Source organism: Lissotriton vulgaris, unplaced genomic scaffold (assembly GCF_964263255.1).
Source record: "Lissotriton vulgaris unplaced genomic scaffold, aLisVul1.2 SCAFFOLD_271, whole genome shotgun sequence".
NCBI classification, from domain to species: Eukaryota; Metazoa; Chordata; class Amphibia; order Caudata; family Salamandridae; genus Lissotriton; species Lissotriton vulgaris.
Genome location: NW_028242776.1, coordinates 780,728 through 801,495, shown reverse-complemented (window position 1 = coordinate 801,495; position 20,768 = coordinate 780,728). Strand labels below are relative to the sequence as shown.

The window sequence follows — 20,768 nt, the reverse complement described above, 5'->3', positions numbered from 1 at the left end:
GCGCAATTGGGGTCTTTCAGATTGTCCTAGAGCAACACTGTGCACTGAACTTGCTCCCAGTTACTGACAGTTGACGTATCTTCAAATGCTGTTCCCTTTATGCTTTTTTTTTTTTAATTGAACACTATTGCATTGCCCTACTCAGACTCAAGACCATGCTGTGGATCTGCAATTAATAACTAACATATTCTAAGAAGAAAATAGGTCTGACATTTTTTGTACTACATGTTATGTAACGCAGGCGGACATGGATGATTGGGGTTTCATTGTGTATGTCTCTGATTGTATGGATTTTTGAGTTTTGAGTGCATAACAGGTGCGTTGCTTTATCCATTTAATATATATATAGATGAAATTTGAACTGATAGTGAGACAGTAAAGATGGGTCAGTTAAATTAAAACATGATCACTTAATCAACATAAAACAAGCTAAAATCATAAAAGCTGTTAAAAGAAAATTGTGATGGAATAATAGTAGAGGGGAGAGTGACAGCGGGCTCAAGGTAATCCCGCTTCTGCTGCGGCACTGAGTAAGTGCTACTGGCACTTGAGAGGGATAGAGGTTACACGGGTCACAAATTCCAAGATGACCAACTCCTTTCATGGACAAAGTGATGGGGCTTGAGGGGGGACGGGGCAGCAGGTACAAGGTGAATCCCTTCACACCGGGATGTAAAATTGCATACTGAGTGAGCTTCAGTGGAGAAGTGAGAGCACATCCAGGACGACCACTACTCCATGTGTGCGCGATGTGCACACTGCAGACATACAGAGAGGAGGCCAAAAGTAAATACACCATCTATGAGATGCTGTAGGAGAACCACTGGCGCACAGTGGCCAGCAAAGGCTGGAGCGAAGGGCCTCTACCATCTGCATCTATAAATGTGCACAATGCTGCCCCTGTGGGGGCTGCAGGCAAGAGGGAAGAAATATGATAGAATACCTTCATCCCATTTATTTTCAGGGAGAAAAATGGAAGTCCTCCCAAGGCCAGGCTTACATCCCCCCACCTGCAAAAAAAGAGTAACAAAATGGGGAGCCGCGAACAACAGCCAATAGGTAATTTGAAAAAGTTTGGGAACCACTGATTTAAGGGATGCAGGGATGACATCCCTACTCTTTAAAGAACCGCATAAGTTTGCTTTTTTGTTTAAATATTTGTGTATTGTGTTTTGAGCACTAAAATCCCTTATTCTCCACAGTGTTTGAAATTGAGATATGTGCAGAATCTCTTCCATTTGAAAGCATAAGATAAGCAAGTGGATGCTCGGTTTGCTTCTTCCAGGATGTTCATTGTCAGTCATTCGGGGACTCAGACAGCCATATTGTAAATTGTCAGACGCCTGGTGGCAAAGTTCACGAAGTGCAGGATGCGACTACATTTTTTTGTTGACATCCCGAAGAGAAAATCTGGCTTGTGCTTTATCTTTTGCTGAAGTGACAGGGAACAATGAGTATTAATTGTTATTTCGAACTGCACTGTCTTGACAATGACTTAGGAAGCAGCAGGAATCGGAATAAAGGTGGAGATGCATGTCCTCATCTATTTTTTAAAAAGGCATTTTTCTTGTATACTGGGAACCTGGATTCGAAGGCATGAGGTTTTTGCACTTTCTCTTGCGGTGAACAGGTTCATTGTAGAGTGTCCCATTTTAAAAAAAGGTCTCGTTACACATTGCCATTCAACACCCATTTGTGTTGTTTTAAAAGATGTTTTCTAAGCTTGAATGATTTCCAATTCTGTGCATCTGGAGGGTTAATGTGTGAAAACACATACAGGATTACTTGAAATCACCTTTGAGTATTACAGTAGAAATACTTTCAATAACTCTCAAGGGAAACCTGCTTTGTTTCATATAATCAACTAACAAAGGCTACTCTGTCAAATTTAAATAATTTGTATGAACACAATAAAAAGACAAAAAATATAGGTCGCTGTACAGTCGGGAGAAAATAAAATAATTTATTTCCCGACAGGTGGTAGCACAGTGTACTGCACTAGCTTTAAGGGGCAAAAGGAGGATACCGAGGCGCTTCCTGGAAATGTCTTACCAAACTTGACATCACTTACTGGGGAAAAGGGCGGCTCATGTGCTCCAAGGTCAGAAAATTAAAGTATTGAGATATTCAACCCATTGTACACAGCCATGTTTACCGTAGAAAATCTCAAATGTGCACAGTTGAACATACAGAAATTTTGCAACTGCATTTTCCAAGTACCCTGAAACCCTTTAAAGGGTAGTCGGGGAAATACCTATTTTCGGGGCAGGAATGTCCTCAGCCCATTCATTCCTGTAAGCACTCCTGAAGGAACGGTACACAAATTGTTATAGCTACATAAACAATTTATGAAGAGAAGGAATTGTGCCAGGACTGAAGTATTGGTAACCTCTGTGAATTTCCAGAGAATTGTATGTAAAAAATATGTATTTGTTAAGACTTTGGAAAAATTATACCGTTTAATAAATATTTTGGTCTCCTTTGCAGAATATAAATTGGGGACAAAATACCTTCCAACCCCTATTCAAGATGTTTGAATGTTCTTGTTTGGTGCCACACAGGTCTGGTATTAAAATGTTTTTCAGGGCAGGCCTGATCCCCATTTGCTTAAACCATGTACCAAGCCATTGAGATCAGATTAAAGAAAAGAGAAGAAGTAGTTGTTGACAGCCAGTGAAACATTCAGTCGTTTGTTACATTTTCCATAATGCAACACTGGCGATTGAAGGTCAGTCACAATTGTTGTCTTTCCCCAACTATTATTTGAGAAAAGCAATACATGGCAATGTTGTGGGGATTTGATTGTTTGAGCGCAAACATGACTACTTGAGATGGAGGCAGTATTACACATTTTAATGTGTGTGTTGTCTGCTACAACTCAAATTGTAAAGGTTGTCCCATGGATACTTTCTTTAGGTCTGGATTGATGGCGCAGAGGTCTGCACGATCAATTATTAACTATTGTTTGAAATACACAGAGTGGGCCCATGGCTACACTCTTGAGATGTGTTACACCCTCCCCTCATGGTACTCACTATTTGGTACATCATTTTGCCCTATCAAAGACGTGGTTACATTTCAATACAGGAGGGACCATTTTACATCTGAACAGTACTCAATAATCAAACTGTTTTGTCACATTCAATTCCTTGTTTCCTGTATGCACTATATAGTGAAAGCAATCCTTTTTGCCACTAGTTTCCAGCAACGGCCAGTAGAGCAGGCTTTAATGGGAAAAACATTTGTGCATGCCTTTGTTTACATGTATTGGCACATTAAAGCAAGACATATTGGCCTTGCTATTGCTCGCTGAGAATTGGCAAAAACTTGGCGTATGGAAAGGGGAGACCTCTCGGTCACCCCGAACGTATGGATGGGTGCCCGATTCCCCGGGGTACATGTATTGGCACATTAAAGCCAGACATATTGGCCTTGCTATTGCTCGCTGAGAATTGGCAATAACTTGGCGTAGGGATTCGGTGGCACTCTTAACAGGTTACAAAAAGAAACTTCATCCATAGAAGAATCCTTCTTAGAATCGAGGCAAAATAGGTGTTCTTCTTTGATCAGTTAATCAGTGCTGCTCTTTCAAATAGACTCAGTTCTGGTACATAATTAACGATAATTCAAGACTTTAAAAACAAGTTGTGAATTCTTATGCTAAAAACTTTTTTATGTCCTCAATATCCTTAATGAGAAGACAGAAGTTAAATTTGTTCCAAAAGACAAATATCAATAGTTGTAAGTTTGATTTCCTACCAGTTTGAAAGAAATCCACCGGACTTCAGACACTTTATCTGAACAAAGTGTTAACGCGATGTGGCGCAAGTAGTCATACACATCATTGGGGTTATAAAGCTCCAAGATGAGGATCAGCTGCCTGAAAGAAACAAGTGAAAGTCAGGATTCCATGTCTTTGCATCCCTAAACCAAATGTTTTTATACATTTTCTCACAAGGTCATACAAATGCATTTACCTGCTGACTTGAGCTTTTTATTAGTACAACCCAATCAATATCTTTTTGCATGCTAAAGTAGTAAAATGTGAAGTAGTTTATTTTTTTACAATTGGTCACTTTATTGTGTTAAACAAAACAAAGCTGAATAATGGAACACTAACAATGGAAATGCTATCTTTAATATTAGGTTTGTGTTGACGTCTGGCCACAACAGACATTGATATAATAATGACGTTTATCAGTAAAGTTTGGTATAACCATGATTTTAGTTACCGATGGACAACTGATATCAAACCTAGAACCAAAGGAACATGAGGACCCCTCTATATATCTTGCAACTCTGCACACCCAAATAATGTAATGGTGAGTGGCGAACCTCCTTAGATTTTATTGACTGGCCCAAAAGATGTAGTGCATTCATTTTATTTTTTCATTATACTTTAGGAAATGTGTCAAAGCTTGTTACGGTCCCACACATTAGTGAAGAATGGGAAGAGAGCCATGCACCTGATTCCCTTAAATTCACCAACAGTGAGAATACAATGGCAAGCCAACCAAATAGCATTTGCCAACTAATGTGTGGACTGCCCCAAAGTCTTAACCTCATGCGCGCGGGCCGTTTTCCCGCTGTGCGCGGAGGTTTAAAAAACCCGCGTTACATGACTAGCTCAGCTCGTCATGAGCGTACGACAGGCGTAACTCATGACGAGCTGAGCTCGTCATGAGTGTCGAAGGGGTTAATGGGTGCAGTGCATCAGGCAGTGTTAGAAAGAAATTGCATAAAACGCTACTTTGGCCATCTGTCATCTGGGGACAGAAATCAACAAGTAAATGATATACATTTTTTTTAATCCATCTTGCTATGATGTTCTTCTAGGCGTTTGTCTTTTTGGCCCTCTTGAAAATTTGATCTCTGCTATGGGCTGACACAGGACACCTATTTAAAAGACACCGGTTAGACATGCTTTTAAAATGGTGCACCCATCTGAATTTCAGCACAGCCCCTAATAAAATGAGGCAGACCTGATAGTGTCAACACCTGGTCAAAATGGGCGGGGGGTTACGGGGTTTCACAAACAGGTGGCCGACAAATTTTAAGCTAGCTGTAATAGTACCGACCACCAAGTCCACTAACACATTTTTATGTCTGTGGAGTAATTTCCCCCACAATCAAAATGTCTCATGGCGTTTGTGTCAAACTCAATGCAGACAGCCTTACTGCAGCTGGTTTTGTCATCTAAAGCAAGGAAATTAATTTATAAAGCCTGTTTACGTACATAAAATCTAAGTTGTGAATGTTTAATGTTTAAGGCTGAAACAAACAAACAAAAACAAATAGAATTAAAGTATCTCTAAAAGACTGACATTTTTCTAAAGACTTGCAAAGATGTATCTTCTGCTGTAAGGCAATTGCTCAGACAAAGAAATGCATCATATTTCTGGGACAGTGTAGGAGGGGGTAATTTATGGACAGTGAAGAGTGGTTTAAGGAAGGCTTGTCCTTTTCAGAACCTATTTACAGCCCACTAGAACCCACAACAGCTTGGAAAAGGAAGTGTGAAGGATGTATGTGTGCTCCTGTAAAGATTTGAATCCTACTCTTCCCCTGGAGCGCTACTAGGTGCCATGTTTAAAGGTTTTAGATTGTACATGTGGACCTGTTTCAAGAACTGAAGGAGACAGTTCCCAGAGAGGCCCATTTCTTTCCCAAGGAATGTTGGATTTTTCCCAGCAGTTTTTAACCACTGATTCAACCTTTTAGTTTTGCAACATATTATTTATTTACATTTCTTTTAATTAAGTCATATTATATCTGTGGACCTTTCACACCATTGCCTGCTACTTGGATTCCCGACATTTCAAAACCATACATTGTTTTTAAATGCTGCACACTTTATAAAAGACAGTCTTCCCTTTCATGGACTGTCTGGCTAGGAGAACAAATAGAAAATGGCAGTTTTAGCTTTAATAGAAAAGGAACCTAGTGGCTTCAATATAGAAAACCCACATATGTGTTCCCATGGTGTTCTCAGCATATGCATACTGGACACACAGTGAGGAGAAATATTCACACAGTGATGAGAAATATTTGGACACTCACACAATTGTCTCCTCCAGATTTCCTTTTAGACGCTATGCAGACTAGTACTTACTTTTGATTAGTTGGAATCCAAGTGAAATGACACAAACACCTAACTCCTACTTTCTGATTCTGCAAACCACAAAAATCCTTGTACGGGTTGGGAATAACGTAGCCCCAAACTGGCATGCCAGGAGACGTGGCCACAAATTTTGTTCCATCACATTCAGTTGACAAAAAAGAGATTCACCATATTAGCTCAAGACTACTGGACAATTGGATTAGAAGCAATCAACCGAAAGACTGTTTAAGGCTGATTTCCAAACAACCATTGCTACTGTTAAAGTGAATATAAACAATTATATTATATCTATCTTCACATATAATAAGTTACTTAACTGTACACTGTGGTTCTCCAGTATTAATATCTTCCATAGATTTACATGCTGGAATTTTACCCGTCATCATGGTGGGACTCCCACTGTAATATCAATAAAAAAGTAGTGCCCTTGGCGATATGAGCGAGAATGGTGAAAGACTTGAATAATCTCTTTGCCAGGAGGAGTATGGTGATAGGCGGCAGTGTATGCTCAGACAACAGAATACAAAAAACATGTGGGTGTCACCAGACCATTCAACAGAGTCAGATCGACCATGCCTGCATTGGCAAGAAGTTCGAGGTCCCTGCCAAACATGAGTGATAAAAGGAGTGGACGTGCCGTCAGACCATCACCTTGTCGTGGCAAGGCTAGAGCTAAATTTGAAGAAAGCATGGATTATACTGACAAACCAATGCCAGCTATAAAACACCACTCTCCTCAAAAACTCACAGAGACGGAGTGAATACTCTGTCACCTCCAGTAACAATTTCCAAGTCATGCAAGAACTAGAGGACGACGACACTCAGTAGAAACATCAAGGAAGCAAAGAGAACCTTAAGAGCAGACACGCTAAGGTTCATTGATGGTCTTGCCACAGAAAGCCAGGAAGCAGCACGTTATGGAAACTTGAAAGAACTCTACCACACAACAAGGAAACTCTCCAGCACATACAGCAAGTCAGTAAGACCTGTTAAAGATGCACTGAAGACAGATATTGAAACATCAGTAGATATGCTCTCCCTCGTGTGCGGAAGGATCTGGGAAGAGGAAAAGGTACCATCAGACTGAAGGGAGGGATATCTCATCAAGATCCAGAAGAAAGGTAGCCTGGGTAACTGCGCAAATTCCAGAGGTCTAACTCTTCTATAAACCCCAGGCAAAGTGTTTTCAAAAGTCACCTGAACAGAAGGAACAAGTTCAGTTGCAAGACCAGAAAGCTGGCTTCTGCAAAGATAGATCCTGCACAGGCCAGATTGCAAAACTGAGCATCATCATTGAGCAAGCAAAGAAATGGAACATCGCCCCGCCCTCCCACACTCTGCGTCAATTTAATTCACTATGAGAAGGAATTCAACAGTGTGGACAGAGAGACCCTTTAGAACCTCCACCTCCCCTATGGTGTGCCAGATCAACTATTTAGAATGATAAAGAATTCTTATGAGGGAAAGACCTGCAAGATAGACCATGGAGGACAACTCACTGAATTTTTCAAAGTAAGTACTAGAGTCCGCAAGGGTTGTTTGCTTCTGCCTTTTCTCTTCCTAATGGCCATATACTGGATCATGAGGACATCCAACTGATGGCCTGCCCCTACTCTCTCATACCCATTTGCAGATGCAAAAGAAGAATGAGAATGTGGCAGCCACATCAGCATTACATGCACTGGGGAAAAACCAAGATCTTGAAGATTAACAAAGCCAGCACAACTGTGGTCACTCTTACAAATGATGCACTGGAAGAGGCGGAGACCCTCACCTCCATGGGCAATGTCATGGACAAGCAGGGCAGCACAGACGCGGACGTCATAGCAAGAATTGGCTAAGCAATGGCTGCCTTCATTCGGCTAACGACGATCTGGAGCTCTAAGGACATAATGTTGCAAACCAAGCCAGGCTTCTAAACACCAATGTAAAATTGGTCCTTCTGTACGGAGCAGAAACTTGGAAGACAACAGTATCCACCAGCAACTAAGTTCAGACCTTCATCAACATCAGTCTGAAGAAAATCTTCCAAATCTGCTCGTCAAACACCATCAGCAATAACGGCCTACGGAAGCAAGCTTTCCAACTCCCTGCTCATGAAGAAATCATGAAAAGATGCTGTGGCTGGGTAGGTCACACCCTCGCAAGCCCACTTCAAACACCACCTGGCAAGCTCTAACCCGGAACCCTCAAGGAAAAAGGAAAAGAGGATAGCCAAAACCACCTCGCGCAGAGGCTTCAAGTCAGAGTGAAAGAAAAGCCCAGGACAGAAATGGTTAAATAGTCCTGGTTGATGGCCTATACCCCAGTAGGGGTAGTAGGCAAAGTAAGTAAATGTGAAACATATGTGGTATATAAACCTTATCGGCCTGGCAGTTAATTAAATGGTTTATAGTGCATTCTAAGGGCATCTTATCTTGAACGGTCTTGCTTTGATGGAAATGATGCTCAATAACAGCCTGCTTTGCATTTTTAATCACCTTTCTCCTTTGAGGGATTTAGATCCAATCATGAAAGAACTTTATGGTTGAACTCTGAACTGTATGGAATTTTCATGACACAACCAGTCCCCAAGGCTTTTCTGATACATATAAAAGTAGATCATACGGATTAGGCCACAATCCCCTTTACAACCTAACAGCATGATTGAAAATCGTATTTTGTTTTCCAAACGGGCATTACGAACTATAACAAAATCCCATACTAATTCTAGTTTGGTTTATGTACAAGCTATAAGACACTGGAGCGGTGTGGTTTATGCAAGTGACAACAGAGAATAGAATAGAGTGGGCATAACAAAGGGGCAGGATGTAGGTTCTGTTTGTAACTAAAATATCCATTTCAAATTGTAAACACAGCAGAAAACATATGATAGCAAAAACTCATTAGGACCTGCGTTCCTTTCCTTTAAGGTGGCTAAGAAAGTCACTCCAATCAGGTAGTGGCATTAAAAAGTTTAATATAACACAAGGACAATTCTCTGTGATAAGGTGTTTACTTGAAGGAATTAAGTTAACCACGACAATAGGTTCACAAAATGTTAAACATGCAACCTTCTATGAACTTCAATGTTAAAAAGCATTAAAAGAATAGTACTTTCATAAAGGAAATCATGGGTCAACCAAGTACACTAAATATTTCCAACTAGTGCCTAAGGAAAAACGATAATGGGAGTACTTACTCTGCCAATTCATACCGGAACCTCCAGTTCCTGCTGTTGTCTGTCACCATAAACTCCTGCAGTTGGTACAGATACTCCCTTCTTTTGTCTGCATGAAGCAATTTAAGAAAGTCATAGAGATGTTTGAGAACGCCTATTCGAACTTCATCTAGATCCTTCAAGAATCCATTGAAGATCGGCACAAGATCTGCAGCAGTGAGTTGGTCTCCAAGAATGACAGCCAGTTCATGAATGGAGAAAGCGAGTGTCCGTCGGACCTTCCACTGTTGGCAATGAAAAAATACAAATTCAAAGTAAGAGAGCGGTACTGGACATGCAATAAAACTCACTAAATTTTCTGAAATGCAATATTTTCTCATAATATTTACACAAGGATATTTAGACCGAAATTTAGGAATGTGGTACATAAAACTGAAGCATCTAATATGCCCAGTGAACACATCTCAAACATTTCCTGTGCTACTTAACTCATTGTATACTAACCAAGCAATGTGGTTATGGTAAAGAAAGTATTTCTAACAACCACATGAACATGCTTTGAGAAACAGGAGGAGAAAATCAGGTTTGCAGCTTTCACTTTGTATATCTGGGCAAGATTTTTTTCATGAACTGTTGATTAAAGCTTAGCTCATCAATCATGGCACAATGTCTACTTGTCCTCTAAAGAAAGTTTTTCCCGTCAGTTATAATTATATTACTGAACTATACCGGTCTTTGTCAACACTACTTTAAATGTCTCTTACAGGCATGTATTTCACAGTTAAGTAATTGCAGTTGGAAAAGGCCTTAACTATAATATAGCAGATTTAACACATTTATGGTAGGCTTTAGTACTTATTATCAGAATCAGCTGAAATGTGTTTATACCACTCTAATCAGTGAAAATCAAGGCCAAACCTGTACATCAGATGCCAGCGTTTCATAGGTATCCTTCAAACAATGCCAGTTCTGTCTTCCTAGTGTTAACGCCACTCCAGGCAGACTGTATGCACAGTGCTTTGCTATTTCAGTGTCTACTGTCTGGGCACGAGCTGGGTCAGTCATAGACAAATATTGGTCCAGAAGAGGCTGAGGTATGACATCCTAGAAGAAACAAAATTGGCAAATCTGAGTGCAAACAAGAGCAGCAACACCAGTTAACACCAACCTATGCAGCGTTTTCACAACAGTGTCATCATTTGTTTGTAAAGAATCTTCACCTCCAGCTCAGAGGCAAGACTTAGAGAAACATATTCGTAGAAAATGTTAAAACCACCTAACGTCTCGAGCTGTGTAGACCACCCGCTTCTTTGGACTTTCCCTCACGTAGGTAAGGGCCCCTTTTTTGACATGGCCACCCCCACTTTTTGCCTGGTATCTGATGCAATTTTGACAGAAGTGCACTAGGTTCCTGCTATGCAGGCCCCCAATGCCAGATCTTTTCCCTAAGACAGTACAATTGTTTTCCCAAATGGCAATAAATGTATCACCCCTTGTAAGTCCCTACTAAATGGTACCCCTGGTACCTCAGGCAAGGAGGCTAAACAGGGTCCATAGCGGCTGCAGATTGCATTGTGCCACCCTATGGGACCCCCTCAGACCAAAATGCAAACTGCCACTGCAGGCTGCGTGCCTTGGTGCAGAGAAATTAAAGACAGGAAGTGGCATATCTCCTGTGTGCCATGCCTACAGGCGCTGCAAGCAGTACATGTAAGCCACCCCCTACCGCAGTTCTTCTTACAGCCCTAAGGCAGAGTGCACTATACTACATGTGTGGACATATCTGCACGAACAGTTATGGGTCCATGATATCAACGTCGATTCGTGGATATTACAAGCGAACAGGGAAGCCATTCTTAGGTCGAGCCTAGGCAGCACACAAGCGCAGTCTGCAAGACATGCGCTATCTACAATATGGACTTTAACCACGTCCATCAATTGCCATTGGTTCTTTGATGTGCCGATTGGAAATGCTACCTTTCTATTTGTGCATTGGTTGTAATTGTCCCTCCTTTGTGTGCTTCGCTCTCTCCCAGGCAATTTCACTCATTGTTCATTTGGATTGCCAATCCAACGAGCACGACATGGCCGCTCCTCCCACTTAGGCATCGGCCTCGTCCTGCCAAAACCTCACTTTCCCAGCTACTTCCGCTGGCTGCTTCACGGAAACAACAATGAGCTATATTTACAATCACTTGTTCTTTACTGTCTGTTTTTTTAGTCCTGTGATCCATGGAAAATCAACAAGCAAACGTGCTGCAAGCATGATTTTAATCTATGTTTCGTGCTTCATGATAGTTCCCACATCACATAGGGTAACCGTAACCACACAAATGAGTCTGGAATGATCATGCCTTTTCATTGCTTTCTTTTGGCTCGTCTTGCAGTCCCCTCAGACTCATGTGTGATGCAGGCACTTGTTCCTAGTTGGTAACTCCTCCTTTGCCTCATGCCTACCAGGCCCTCCACCGGCTCTTTAGATTTTGTTCTGCCTTCTATATATCCCTCTTAGTTTCCTCTTTTTCCCCTCTCTCGGTCTGCTCGCCTTTGCATGCTCTGTTGCCCTCTTAAATTGATATGGTATTGTCTATAAACATGCTGGACTCTCCCTCAGCTGCTGGGTATTGTAAGGGACCAGAGTACCCAGTGGCATAGCAAATGTACCATGGTTCCTCATGCAGGCAAGAGAAATTCCCTCACGTACAGCTTGCTGCTGAAAGACCGTCATAATTGGGGCCCAGAGCAACATTTACACCAATGGGCTCTGGTGCCATTGCACCTGCTGTACTGTTAGCAGCTGTGCCTCTATAATTGCCTCATCGAGTATCCCCAGCTGCCTTATCGACCACCACGGTATTGGCTGTTCAAGCTTTTTCCCCTGATGTCTATGCTCTTTTCTCTGGCCTTTACTCTTGCTTGCTCTGATATCCACTGTGCCTACTTGGGTGTTGCTGTGTCACCAACTTGGGTATCTCCTATTATCTGAGTGGACATGGTATGTCCGCAGCCTACTTAGGTATCTCGTACTGTCCGCATAGGTATCCCTTCAATGTTTCGATGTGCGTGCTCAGGTTTACTTGCTGCCTGCTAAAGTATTATCTTTGCTAGCTGGTAGTGCATGACCCATGCCTGCTCGGGATTCTACTCCTGCCTACTCTGTTCTGATTGGCTGCCTAAACTGGTGCCTTACGGCCTTCACCGCTATCTCTTCTACCCGCTCGAAATTCTTCGGTTACCTGCTCTTTTAAACATCACCGACTTTTCATGTATATTTAAGGCCTATTCTGGAAATGTTGCTGACTGCTCTGGTATACAGTAGTCTGCCTGAAAGGGTATGCTTGTTTGGTTATTCGTGTCCTGCAACCCTTTGTGCCTGCTGGGGTGTTTCTCCTGAAAGGTTTGGCATCTCTATTGCCCTCCCTGGTACTCTGTCCTCCTGTCATAGCTCCCTGCAGTGCTAACCCCTCTGTGTGCCCTGCTATTAATTTGCCTCCTCTGTTACTCTCCTTACATGCTCGTATACGTTGTGTTGGACTATAATTCCTGGTGCTTGCTCCATTATCTCTGCTGCCTGCTCTGGTATGCCTAACAGGAAATCCTTGCTGCCTGCTAGAATTTGCCCGCCCATCCCACTGGAATCCCTCCTAATGTTCAGGTACTGTCTGCCTTTATTAAGATGCCATATGACTGCATGAGCATCCTCTGTACTGTACCTGGGTGACTTCATGTCTTGAAGGGCGCAATACTCCAGCCCCGGGTTTATATTTAACAATGCAGTGCATTCTGCTATTTGTAGTGTTTGAATCTATGAGATCAAGCAGGCTGAGCTGTCACACTGCAAAGGGCTGAAGGAAGAAAGCCAAGCCTGGTGGCATAGACTGTATGTAATCTGGTGCATTAATGCGCCAACTAGGGTGTACCTGCTGACTGCAAGGTTACCCCCATGACCTGTCCTGGCATCACTCAGGCCTGCTCAGGTGTCCCTGAACTGATGGTATGCAGCCTGCCATAAACCGCCTCTCACTCCGGCCTTGCTTCTTAATTGAAAACTTGAATCCGTTAATTTAAATAATTGTATCTTTTTAATCATTTGTTGTAATGTTCCAGAAGGTGGATTTAATATGAAAAGTCTGCAGTAGGTCGGCACAAGAAGGTGCCGAACCCCACCCCTCCCGTGTAAGACACCGTAAGCCGGGCTTGCCATTTTATTCAACCACACTTGGCATGATGCGCCTTTTACATTAATTCGTATAATAAACACAATACTACGACTCCCAGAATTCAAAGTGATAATACATATTACCTAAAACAAAATCAAATCAAAACTTGACTGACCTGTGGGAATCACTAATGACAGTGGTCCAGTTGGCAATAATACCTTCATTGTATTATGGCACAATTTAATAAAAGTTCCACCGCAGCATACCGTGGCTGAGCGAAATTGTTAATTCAAAACTTTGCAGAGGTGGCTCAGGAGAAGGCTTGACCTTCAGAAAGGGGAAGATGGACATTGAAAAGGGAGTTTGTCTGGTGTATGGCACAAGTCAGGATGGCCGGAGACCCCTCACTATTTTAGATATTGTATGAGGCCGAAGGAGGCAGATACATCACCGGGTGCCCCACCATTGCAGCTGCTCTTATTTTCAAACGCTTGGTATTTGTAAACTGGCCTCAGGGTGTTTTTAAAATGGTGGTACCATTCCCCTTATTTGTGAGAAGTCTCTGGGCGGGCTCATGTCTTAGATCTTATCTGAGCAGGAGCAGAGAACTTAACACAACTAACCCTTCTGTTGCTTAATGAGCTGCAAGTGCAAAGCATGTTTGTTCTCTAAACTGGAGAAAAACATCAGCACAAAGCCTTCTGCTGTCCAAGAAAATCACACACAGCACAATTTGTTTAGTTTATAAAAGCATTTTAAAATCTAATACAAGATTCCATAACTTCTTTGCGTACCTCGTTCTCTCCAAATGGCAACTTCACTAACGGTTCTTTTTGGTCATCCCTCCATAACTTTCGATATCTCTAGACCTATGAACCCCTTTACCCTTACCTTAACCCCAGGAGCTTTCCTCTATAAACCACAAGGCCAGTCCATGAGCAGCCACCAATCGAGGTGCCCCATTGCCCAACATCGGAACCCTTGAACTCTGCAACCGCACACCCCAGAGCCACTGGTGGTGCACCTCAAGTAATTAACTGAACCTTGGTTCTACCCCCCAAAACTCAGTTACCAAAACCGTTTACTTACCTGAAAACCTAACAATTTGTTGTTCTCCAAAGGATTGTATGGTGGTTTGTCTCTGAAAAATGTTTTAAGTGTTCAACCTGTTTTGTACTGCAACAAAAGTAACTTAGTGTCTTCAAAAGAGTTAACCCGCTTGCTAATGTACTACAGTGCCCAAACTGTATAATTAGTTTGTTTTGTGCAAAAGCACAAGTTACTATTTGTGAAACGATATATCCGTAAGAGATATTAGTTCGTAATAGATTCCTTACCTTAGAATATCCCCAGGCGTCAGACTGAATCCGGAAAGTTTTGCTTAGCAGTATCCCTGCGCGTCAGTAGGTGGCGTCCTGCGGCTCCGTGTCCGTCGCTGGCGTTGTGTGCGCCGAGATGTCGTCGCGGAGAGTACTTAAGCACCACCCATGAGCGCTGACGTCAGTTCTGTACACAACTTTCCGAGCCAGGAAAGCAGAGCCATGCAAGATACTGACCATTGGTGCATAAAACTAGGGCCCTAAAAGGGATGACCTTAACCCTAGTAACCAGTTTGCAGAACGGGGAGGATGGGTGGGGCGGTAAGGAATCTATCACTAAATAATGTCTCTTACAGATATATCGTCACACAAGTAGTAACAAGTAACAAGTGGTAACTTGTGCATCTGAAAGAGACATGTTACCTTAGAATGGATACCCCAGCAATACCAACCCCGGTGGTAGGTCTGCAAACAAGATTGCACCAGAAGGTCACGGAGCACAGAACCGCCAAAGAAGCAGTCTCTCCGGACCGGACTGTCAAGGCAGTAGTGCTTGGTAAACGTGTGCAGCGAGGCCCACGTAGCTGTCTGACAAATGTCCTGCAAGTGAACGCCACGTCCCAAGGCAGTAGTGGCTGCAGTAGCCCTGGTCGAATGGACACGCAGTCCCACAGGAGGTTCCTTCTTGGCTAAGGAGTAATATGCTTTAATGCACAGAACGACCCACCGGGAGATGGTCCGTTTGTGCACCGCCTGACCTTTTTTGGCACCCACGTAGCCAACAAAGAACTGATCATCCACCCGGAACTGCTGTGTACGCTGCTGATAGAATGCGAGCGCACGTTTTGGGTCCAGACAGTGGAGCCTCTCTTCCTCTGTGGAAGGATGCGGAAAGAAGGTGGGCAAAGTGATGGTCTGCCCGATGTGGAAGGGCCTGACAACCTTTGGCAAGAAAGAAGGATGGATCCTCAAAACCACCTTGTCCAGATGAATAGAAAGGAAAGGAGGTTTAGAAGAAAGAGCTTGGAGCTCACTCACTCTTCTGGCAGAGGTGACAGCTACCAGGAAAGCGGTCTTAAGAATGAGAAGACGTAAAGGATTGTTATGAAGGGCCTCAAAGGAAGCGCACATCAGAAACGTCAAGACAAGGTCCAAGTCCCACTGAGGCATGATAAACGGCACCGGAGGGAACTTGTGTGTAATTTCGCACCAGTGGTGGAGCTGGTGGTGGACACTGCCACCTACCGGCGTGGGATGCTCCCTTAAGCTCGGATTAGGAAGGCTTGGAGGTGGAAACAGCGGGGGTAGAGGTGGACTGACCCGTAAGCTGGTTCCCAGACCCACTCATGCAGAAGCCACGCTGCGGCCGCGCTGAGGCTGGTTCTGTACAGGCTTGCTGGAGGAGCCTGCCTGGGTGCCTCTGCCCTGGCCACGAAAGGAACGAAACCCAGGAGTGGCAGGGTTTTTCGTAGAAAGACCCAAGGACTTGGCCGAAGCTCGTGAGTCCTTAAAGTGCTCCAGTGCACTGTCTGCCTTATCTCCAAAGAGGCGGTAGCCATCAAAGGGCATGTCCATGAGCGAGCTCTGGACATCGGGCGAGAATCCAGTCAAACGCATCCAGGCGTGGCGCCGCAACACCACAGTCGTGGAAATTGCCCTGCCCAACGAATCAGCTGTGTCCAAACCACACATGATGGCAAATTTAGCCGCATCCTTAACTTCAGTAATCACAGGGAAAGGACAGCCTGGACCTCCTCAGAACACTGAGGCAAGACCTGAGCAACGGAATCCCACACTGCGTGGGAGTAACAGCCCAACAAGCAGGCGGTGTAAACTGACCGCAGCCCTAAGCTGGCAGAGGAGAATAAACTCTTACCAAATTGTTCCAGGCTTTTAGAGTCCTTATCCGGCGGAGCTGTGGGAAAGGCACTCTGCGACGTCGAGGCCTGAATGACCAGGTAAGGGCCTCATTGAAAGGAAGCAGTGGCTCCGACGATGTAGACACCATCTGAAGCACCTCTGTAAGGAGGTTTGTTTTGAGGGCCACTCTAGGGAGGTCGAGATTAAGAGCCTCCGCAGCTTGGCGGAGCACCATGGTGTAGGAGTAGGAAGCACCCAACTCCATAGTAGGCGGAGGAGAGGCAAATCCCGGGTCAGAAGAAACACCGAGTTCGCTTGCGTCTTCCAGGTCGTTCATCCAATCTTGCTCGGACTCACATTGGCAGGCAAGAGGGTCCTCGGACCCATACCAGTAGTCGTCTGCCTCTGGCGTAGGGGGAGCCAGTCGCGGCGGCGGAGCCAGAGAAGGGCCGAAAGGCGCCAGACAGGTCCCGCTTCCCAATGTGGATCCCAGGCCGGAACAAAATGGTTGTGGAACCTGGGCAGAGGTGGGATAAACGGCACCCAGTGAGGCGCTGGGGGTGGAGCCGAGGATGGGACCGGAGCCGACAGCGCTGCACCTCGTGGCGCCGAGGCTGGAGCCAGCGGCACAGGATCCTGTGGCGCCGGTGGCGGAGCCGCCGGGCCAGCAGGATCTGGACACGGGACCGCGGGGCCCGAAGGCACGCCGGCTGGAGCCCAGGGCCTAAAACGGCAGTCCATGGCAGTAAGAAACTCTTGCACCTGTTCGGGAGTCGCCGACGGACCGGGGTATGGCAGGTAGGCCGCGGGACTCCCAGGCTCCAGAGGAGCTGCAGTGGCGGAGCCCGTCCCCCTCCGAGGAGCGACGGGGGAACGTTGGAGAGCGAACGCGCTTCTTTGACTTCTTTTTATGGTGTCGCCTACCGGAATTCAAAGGCGAAGACTTGGAGCCCGAGGAGCGATGGCTTCGGTCAAGTGAGTGGTCCCGGGAACGGTCGCTAGACCTGGAGCGGCGGCGTAACTAATGCTGGACCTCCAGCAATTTCCTACGCTGCTCCTGCAAGGCCTTGGGGTCCATGGCTCGACGGTCGTGGTCGGTCTCCAGGCAGTAGAGGCAAACATCGTGGGTGTCCTCCACCGACATACTACGGAGACAGGCCCCACAAGACTTAAAGCTGGGCATCCCTACGTGCACCTGGAGAAAAAAGGGGGAGACAAAAGTCTCAAAATCGTAGTAGAAAAGTGACTAAGGTACGTGCTCAATCAAGATCTGCGCTTGCTGGCGCGGAAAAAGAAAGAACGAACGTCAGCACGCATGGGTGGCGCCTAAGTACTCTTCGTGGCGTCATCCCGGCGTTCACGATGCCAGGGACTGACGCGGAGCCGCAGGACACCACCTACTGACACGCATGGGTACTGCTAAGCAAAACTTTCCCGATCCAGTCTGACGCCTGGGGATATTCTAAGGTAAGGAATCTATCAATAACGTGTCTCTTTCAGATGTAGATAAGTAACTGGAAAGTAACTAAAAAGTAGTTAGAAGTTTTCTGAAGAGCTTACAACCCATTTTCTTGACTGCACAGCAATTTGTATGCTACTACAAAACCTTTACACATTGTATCTTGAAAAGTATAGTATTTAAAGTATCACTTACCTGCTACTGAGTAAATCTTGGTTCTAGTAATGAACATAAAGTAACAACTTTTTATTCAAACAATTGGTCGTGATTCAGTCTTTGAGTGTGTGTGGCATAATTTCTTGCCTGAGTGCATTCAACAAATGCTTAACACTACCCTCTGATAAGACTGGCTGCTCAACCACACTACCACAAAAGTGAGTAAGGTATTATCTACTTAAGCCTCTGCCATACCTCTGGGGATCCACTGGACTCTGTGCACACTATACCTTACTAGTATAGTAAATACAGAGCCAGCTTCTTACACACCCTCTCTGCCCGCTGACTGCAGGCAAGTCCTGGAGCAGTAGGCTGAGATCTTCTCCCGAAACACTGGTCAGATTACCTGGTGTACCCATGATGTGGACACTGGAGACAATACCTCTGTCAAAAACAAAATATATAGACAGTCTGATCAAGTTAAGGAGAGCATCAGCGCTGAAGTCAGCAAGATGCTGGATTTGGGAATCATTGAACACCCTGAGAGCTCCAAAGCAAGCCCAGTTGTGATAGACCCCAAGCCTCATTCGAAGGATAGAAAAACAGAGCTGAGGTTTTATGTAGGTTTCAATGCAGGAACTAACAGATGGAAAAGCAGGACTGAGGTTTTATGTAGGTTTCAATGCAGTAACCAACACAGGTGCACACTCAATTCCTAGAGCTAATGAGCTAATGGACAGGTTGGAGGCAGCCAAATATCTCAGTACCTTTGATGCGACATCAGTGTACTGGCAGATTGGTCTGACCCAAGGAGCAAAAGAGAAATCTGAGTTCCCCACCCCAGATGGGCACTGTAAGTTCACTGTTATGCCCTTTGGGTTCAAGAATGCCCCTGCCACCTTCCAGAGGCTGGTGAATTGAGTCATTGCTGGATTAGAAACTTTTAGTGCAGCGTATCTCAACAATATTGCTGTCTATAGTTCCACTTAATAGGATCACCTGATCCACCTTGGGTAGGTCCTGAAAGCTTTGCTCGCTGCAGGCCTTACTATCAAGGCAAGCAAATGCCTGATAGAGCAGGGCACAGCTGTATACTTGGGACACCTTGTAGGTGGAGACCAAGTTCAACCTTTACAGCCCAAGATCCATATAATTCTGGACAGGGAAGCTTCAACAATCCCAAACCCAAGTCAGAGCATTCCATGGCTGTACTGGGTACTATGGTCAGTTTGTGAAAGGGCATGGTACCATTGTGGCACCCCTCACAGAACCTACCTCCAAGAAGTTGCCAAAGATGATAAACTGGACTGTGAGCTGTCAAAAGGCCTTGATACCCTGAAAGAAGCAATGTGCTCATCACCCTTTTTTTAAAGCTCCAGATTATTCGAAGCAGTTCATAGTGCAGACAGATGCCTCTGAACATGGATTCGAGCTATCCTTTCCCAGATCAATGATGATGACCGTAGCCAGCCTGTTGCTTTCATTAGCAGGAGGTTACTAAACAGAGAAAAGTGTTTGAGGTTTGACCATTGCTGTGGTTTGGTCCCTTAAGAGGTTGAGGCCATACCTGTTTCGCACTCACTTCCTTGTCCAAAATGATCACAGGCCTCTCAGATGGCTAATGCAGATGAAAGGTGAAAAGACAAATTGCTGAGGTAGTCCAGCTCTCAACAGGGTATGGACTTGAGTGGAGCACAGACCTGGGACTGACCATGGCAAATGGTCTTTCCAGGTTTTTCCATTTAGACGCTGAAGACTCTCTTGGGAAAGGTTAGTCTCCTTATTTTTCATTTGGGGAGGAGTTGTGTACTAAAGTGCCCCTTATTAGGTCTAGCCTGAGCCAGCGCATGCGCTGTTTGGCGAGACATTTAGTAGCTGCTTTTAAAAGTGCTACTTTGCCGGCCACCAGCTTGCTATTACGCGCACGAGCGCGCGATGTGCACAGCTGCCATTTGGCTTCTTTCAACGCACGCTTGAATCCCTCCCCTACCCCTCCCTTCTCCCACTCCCTCCTCGCCCGCTTCAGGCTAATCGTGACACCCGTGCTTTACTTTTAACGGTAAAAGGAAAGCGCGGGTGCCGCGATTATAGCAAAAGTAAAGAAATAGAAAAAAACATCTATTTCTTTACTTTTGCTATAAAGCTATAATCGCGGTCACCCTGCGAGGTCTGTTTCCAGACACGCCTCCCGGTGCAACCACTAAGGTGACGGTGTCTGCTTCACGGGTGATCGGATGCAACTGTTTGCGGATAACACCAAATCTCCCACAAGGCCTACAGCAGGCATTCTAAATGACGCCACAGCCCTAGGTTGACCACTGATGATATTGTGCCTACCCGGTCCGAATCTCCTTCTCCCCCATGCCTAAAGAACGTGCACGCTGATCTGCGTCTGCAGCGTGATCCAGGGAGTGCCCTTCGCAGCCCCTGCTTCTCAGTCTCCACCGGTATCTTAGCGCTGCCCCTACCATCACCATTACCGCCAGTAACGCTCCAACCCCAACCTGGATGGCTGTCCTCTCTAATATCGCTA

The 20,768-nt window shown here is 44.8% G+C and overlaps 1 protein-coding gene across 2 annotated transcripts in view; it reads right to left on the bottom strand.

The window, feature by feature from the left end:
- The window catches only part of LOC147668845 (serine/threonine-protein phosphatase 4 regulatory subunit 1-like), a 365,836-nt gene that overhangs the window by 24,392 nt on the left and 320,676 nt on the right, over positions 1–20,768 (bottom strand). For both annotated transcript variants that reach the window (XM_086948406.1, XM_086948404.1), the window contains 3 exons: positions 10,200–10,385; positions 9,303–9,565; positions 3,760–3,880 (listed from right to left, as the gene is read on the bottom strand). In XM_086948406.1, the coding sequence (XP_086804532.1) occupies positions 3,760–3,880; positions 9,303–9,565; positions 10,200–10,385 (570 nt within the window). The remainder of the gene's footprint in view (positions 1–3,759; positions 3,881–9,302; positions 9,566–10,199; positions 10,386–20,768) is intronic.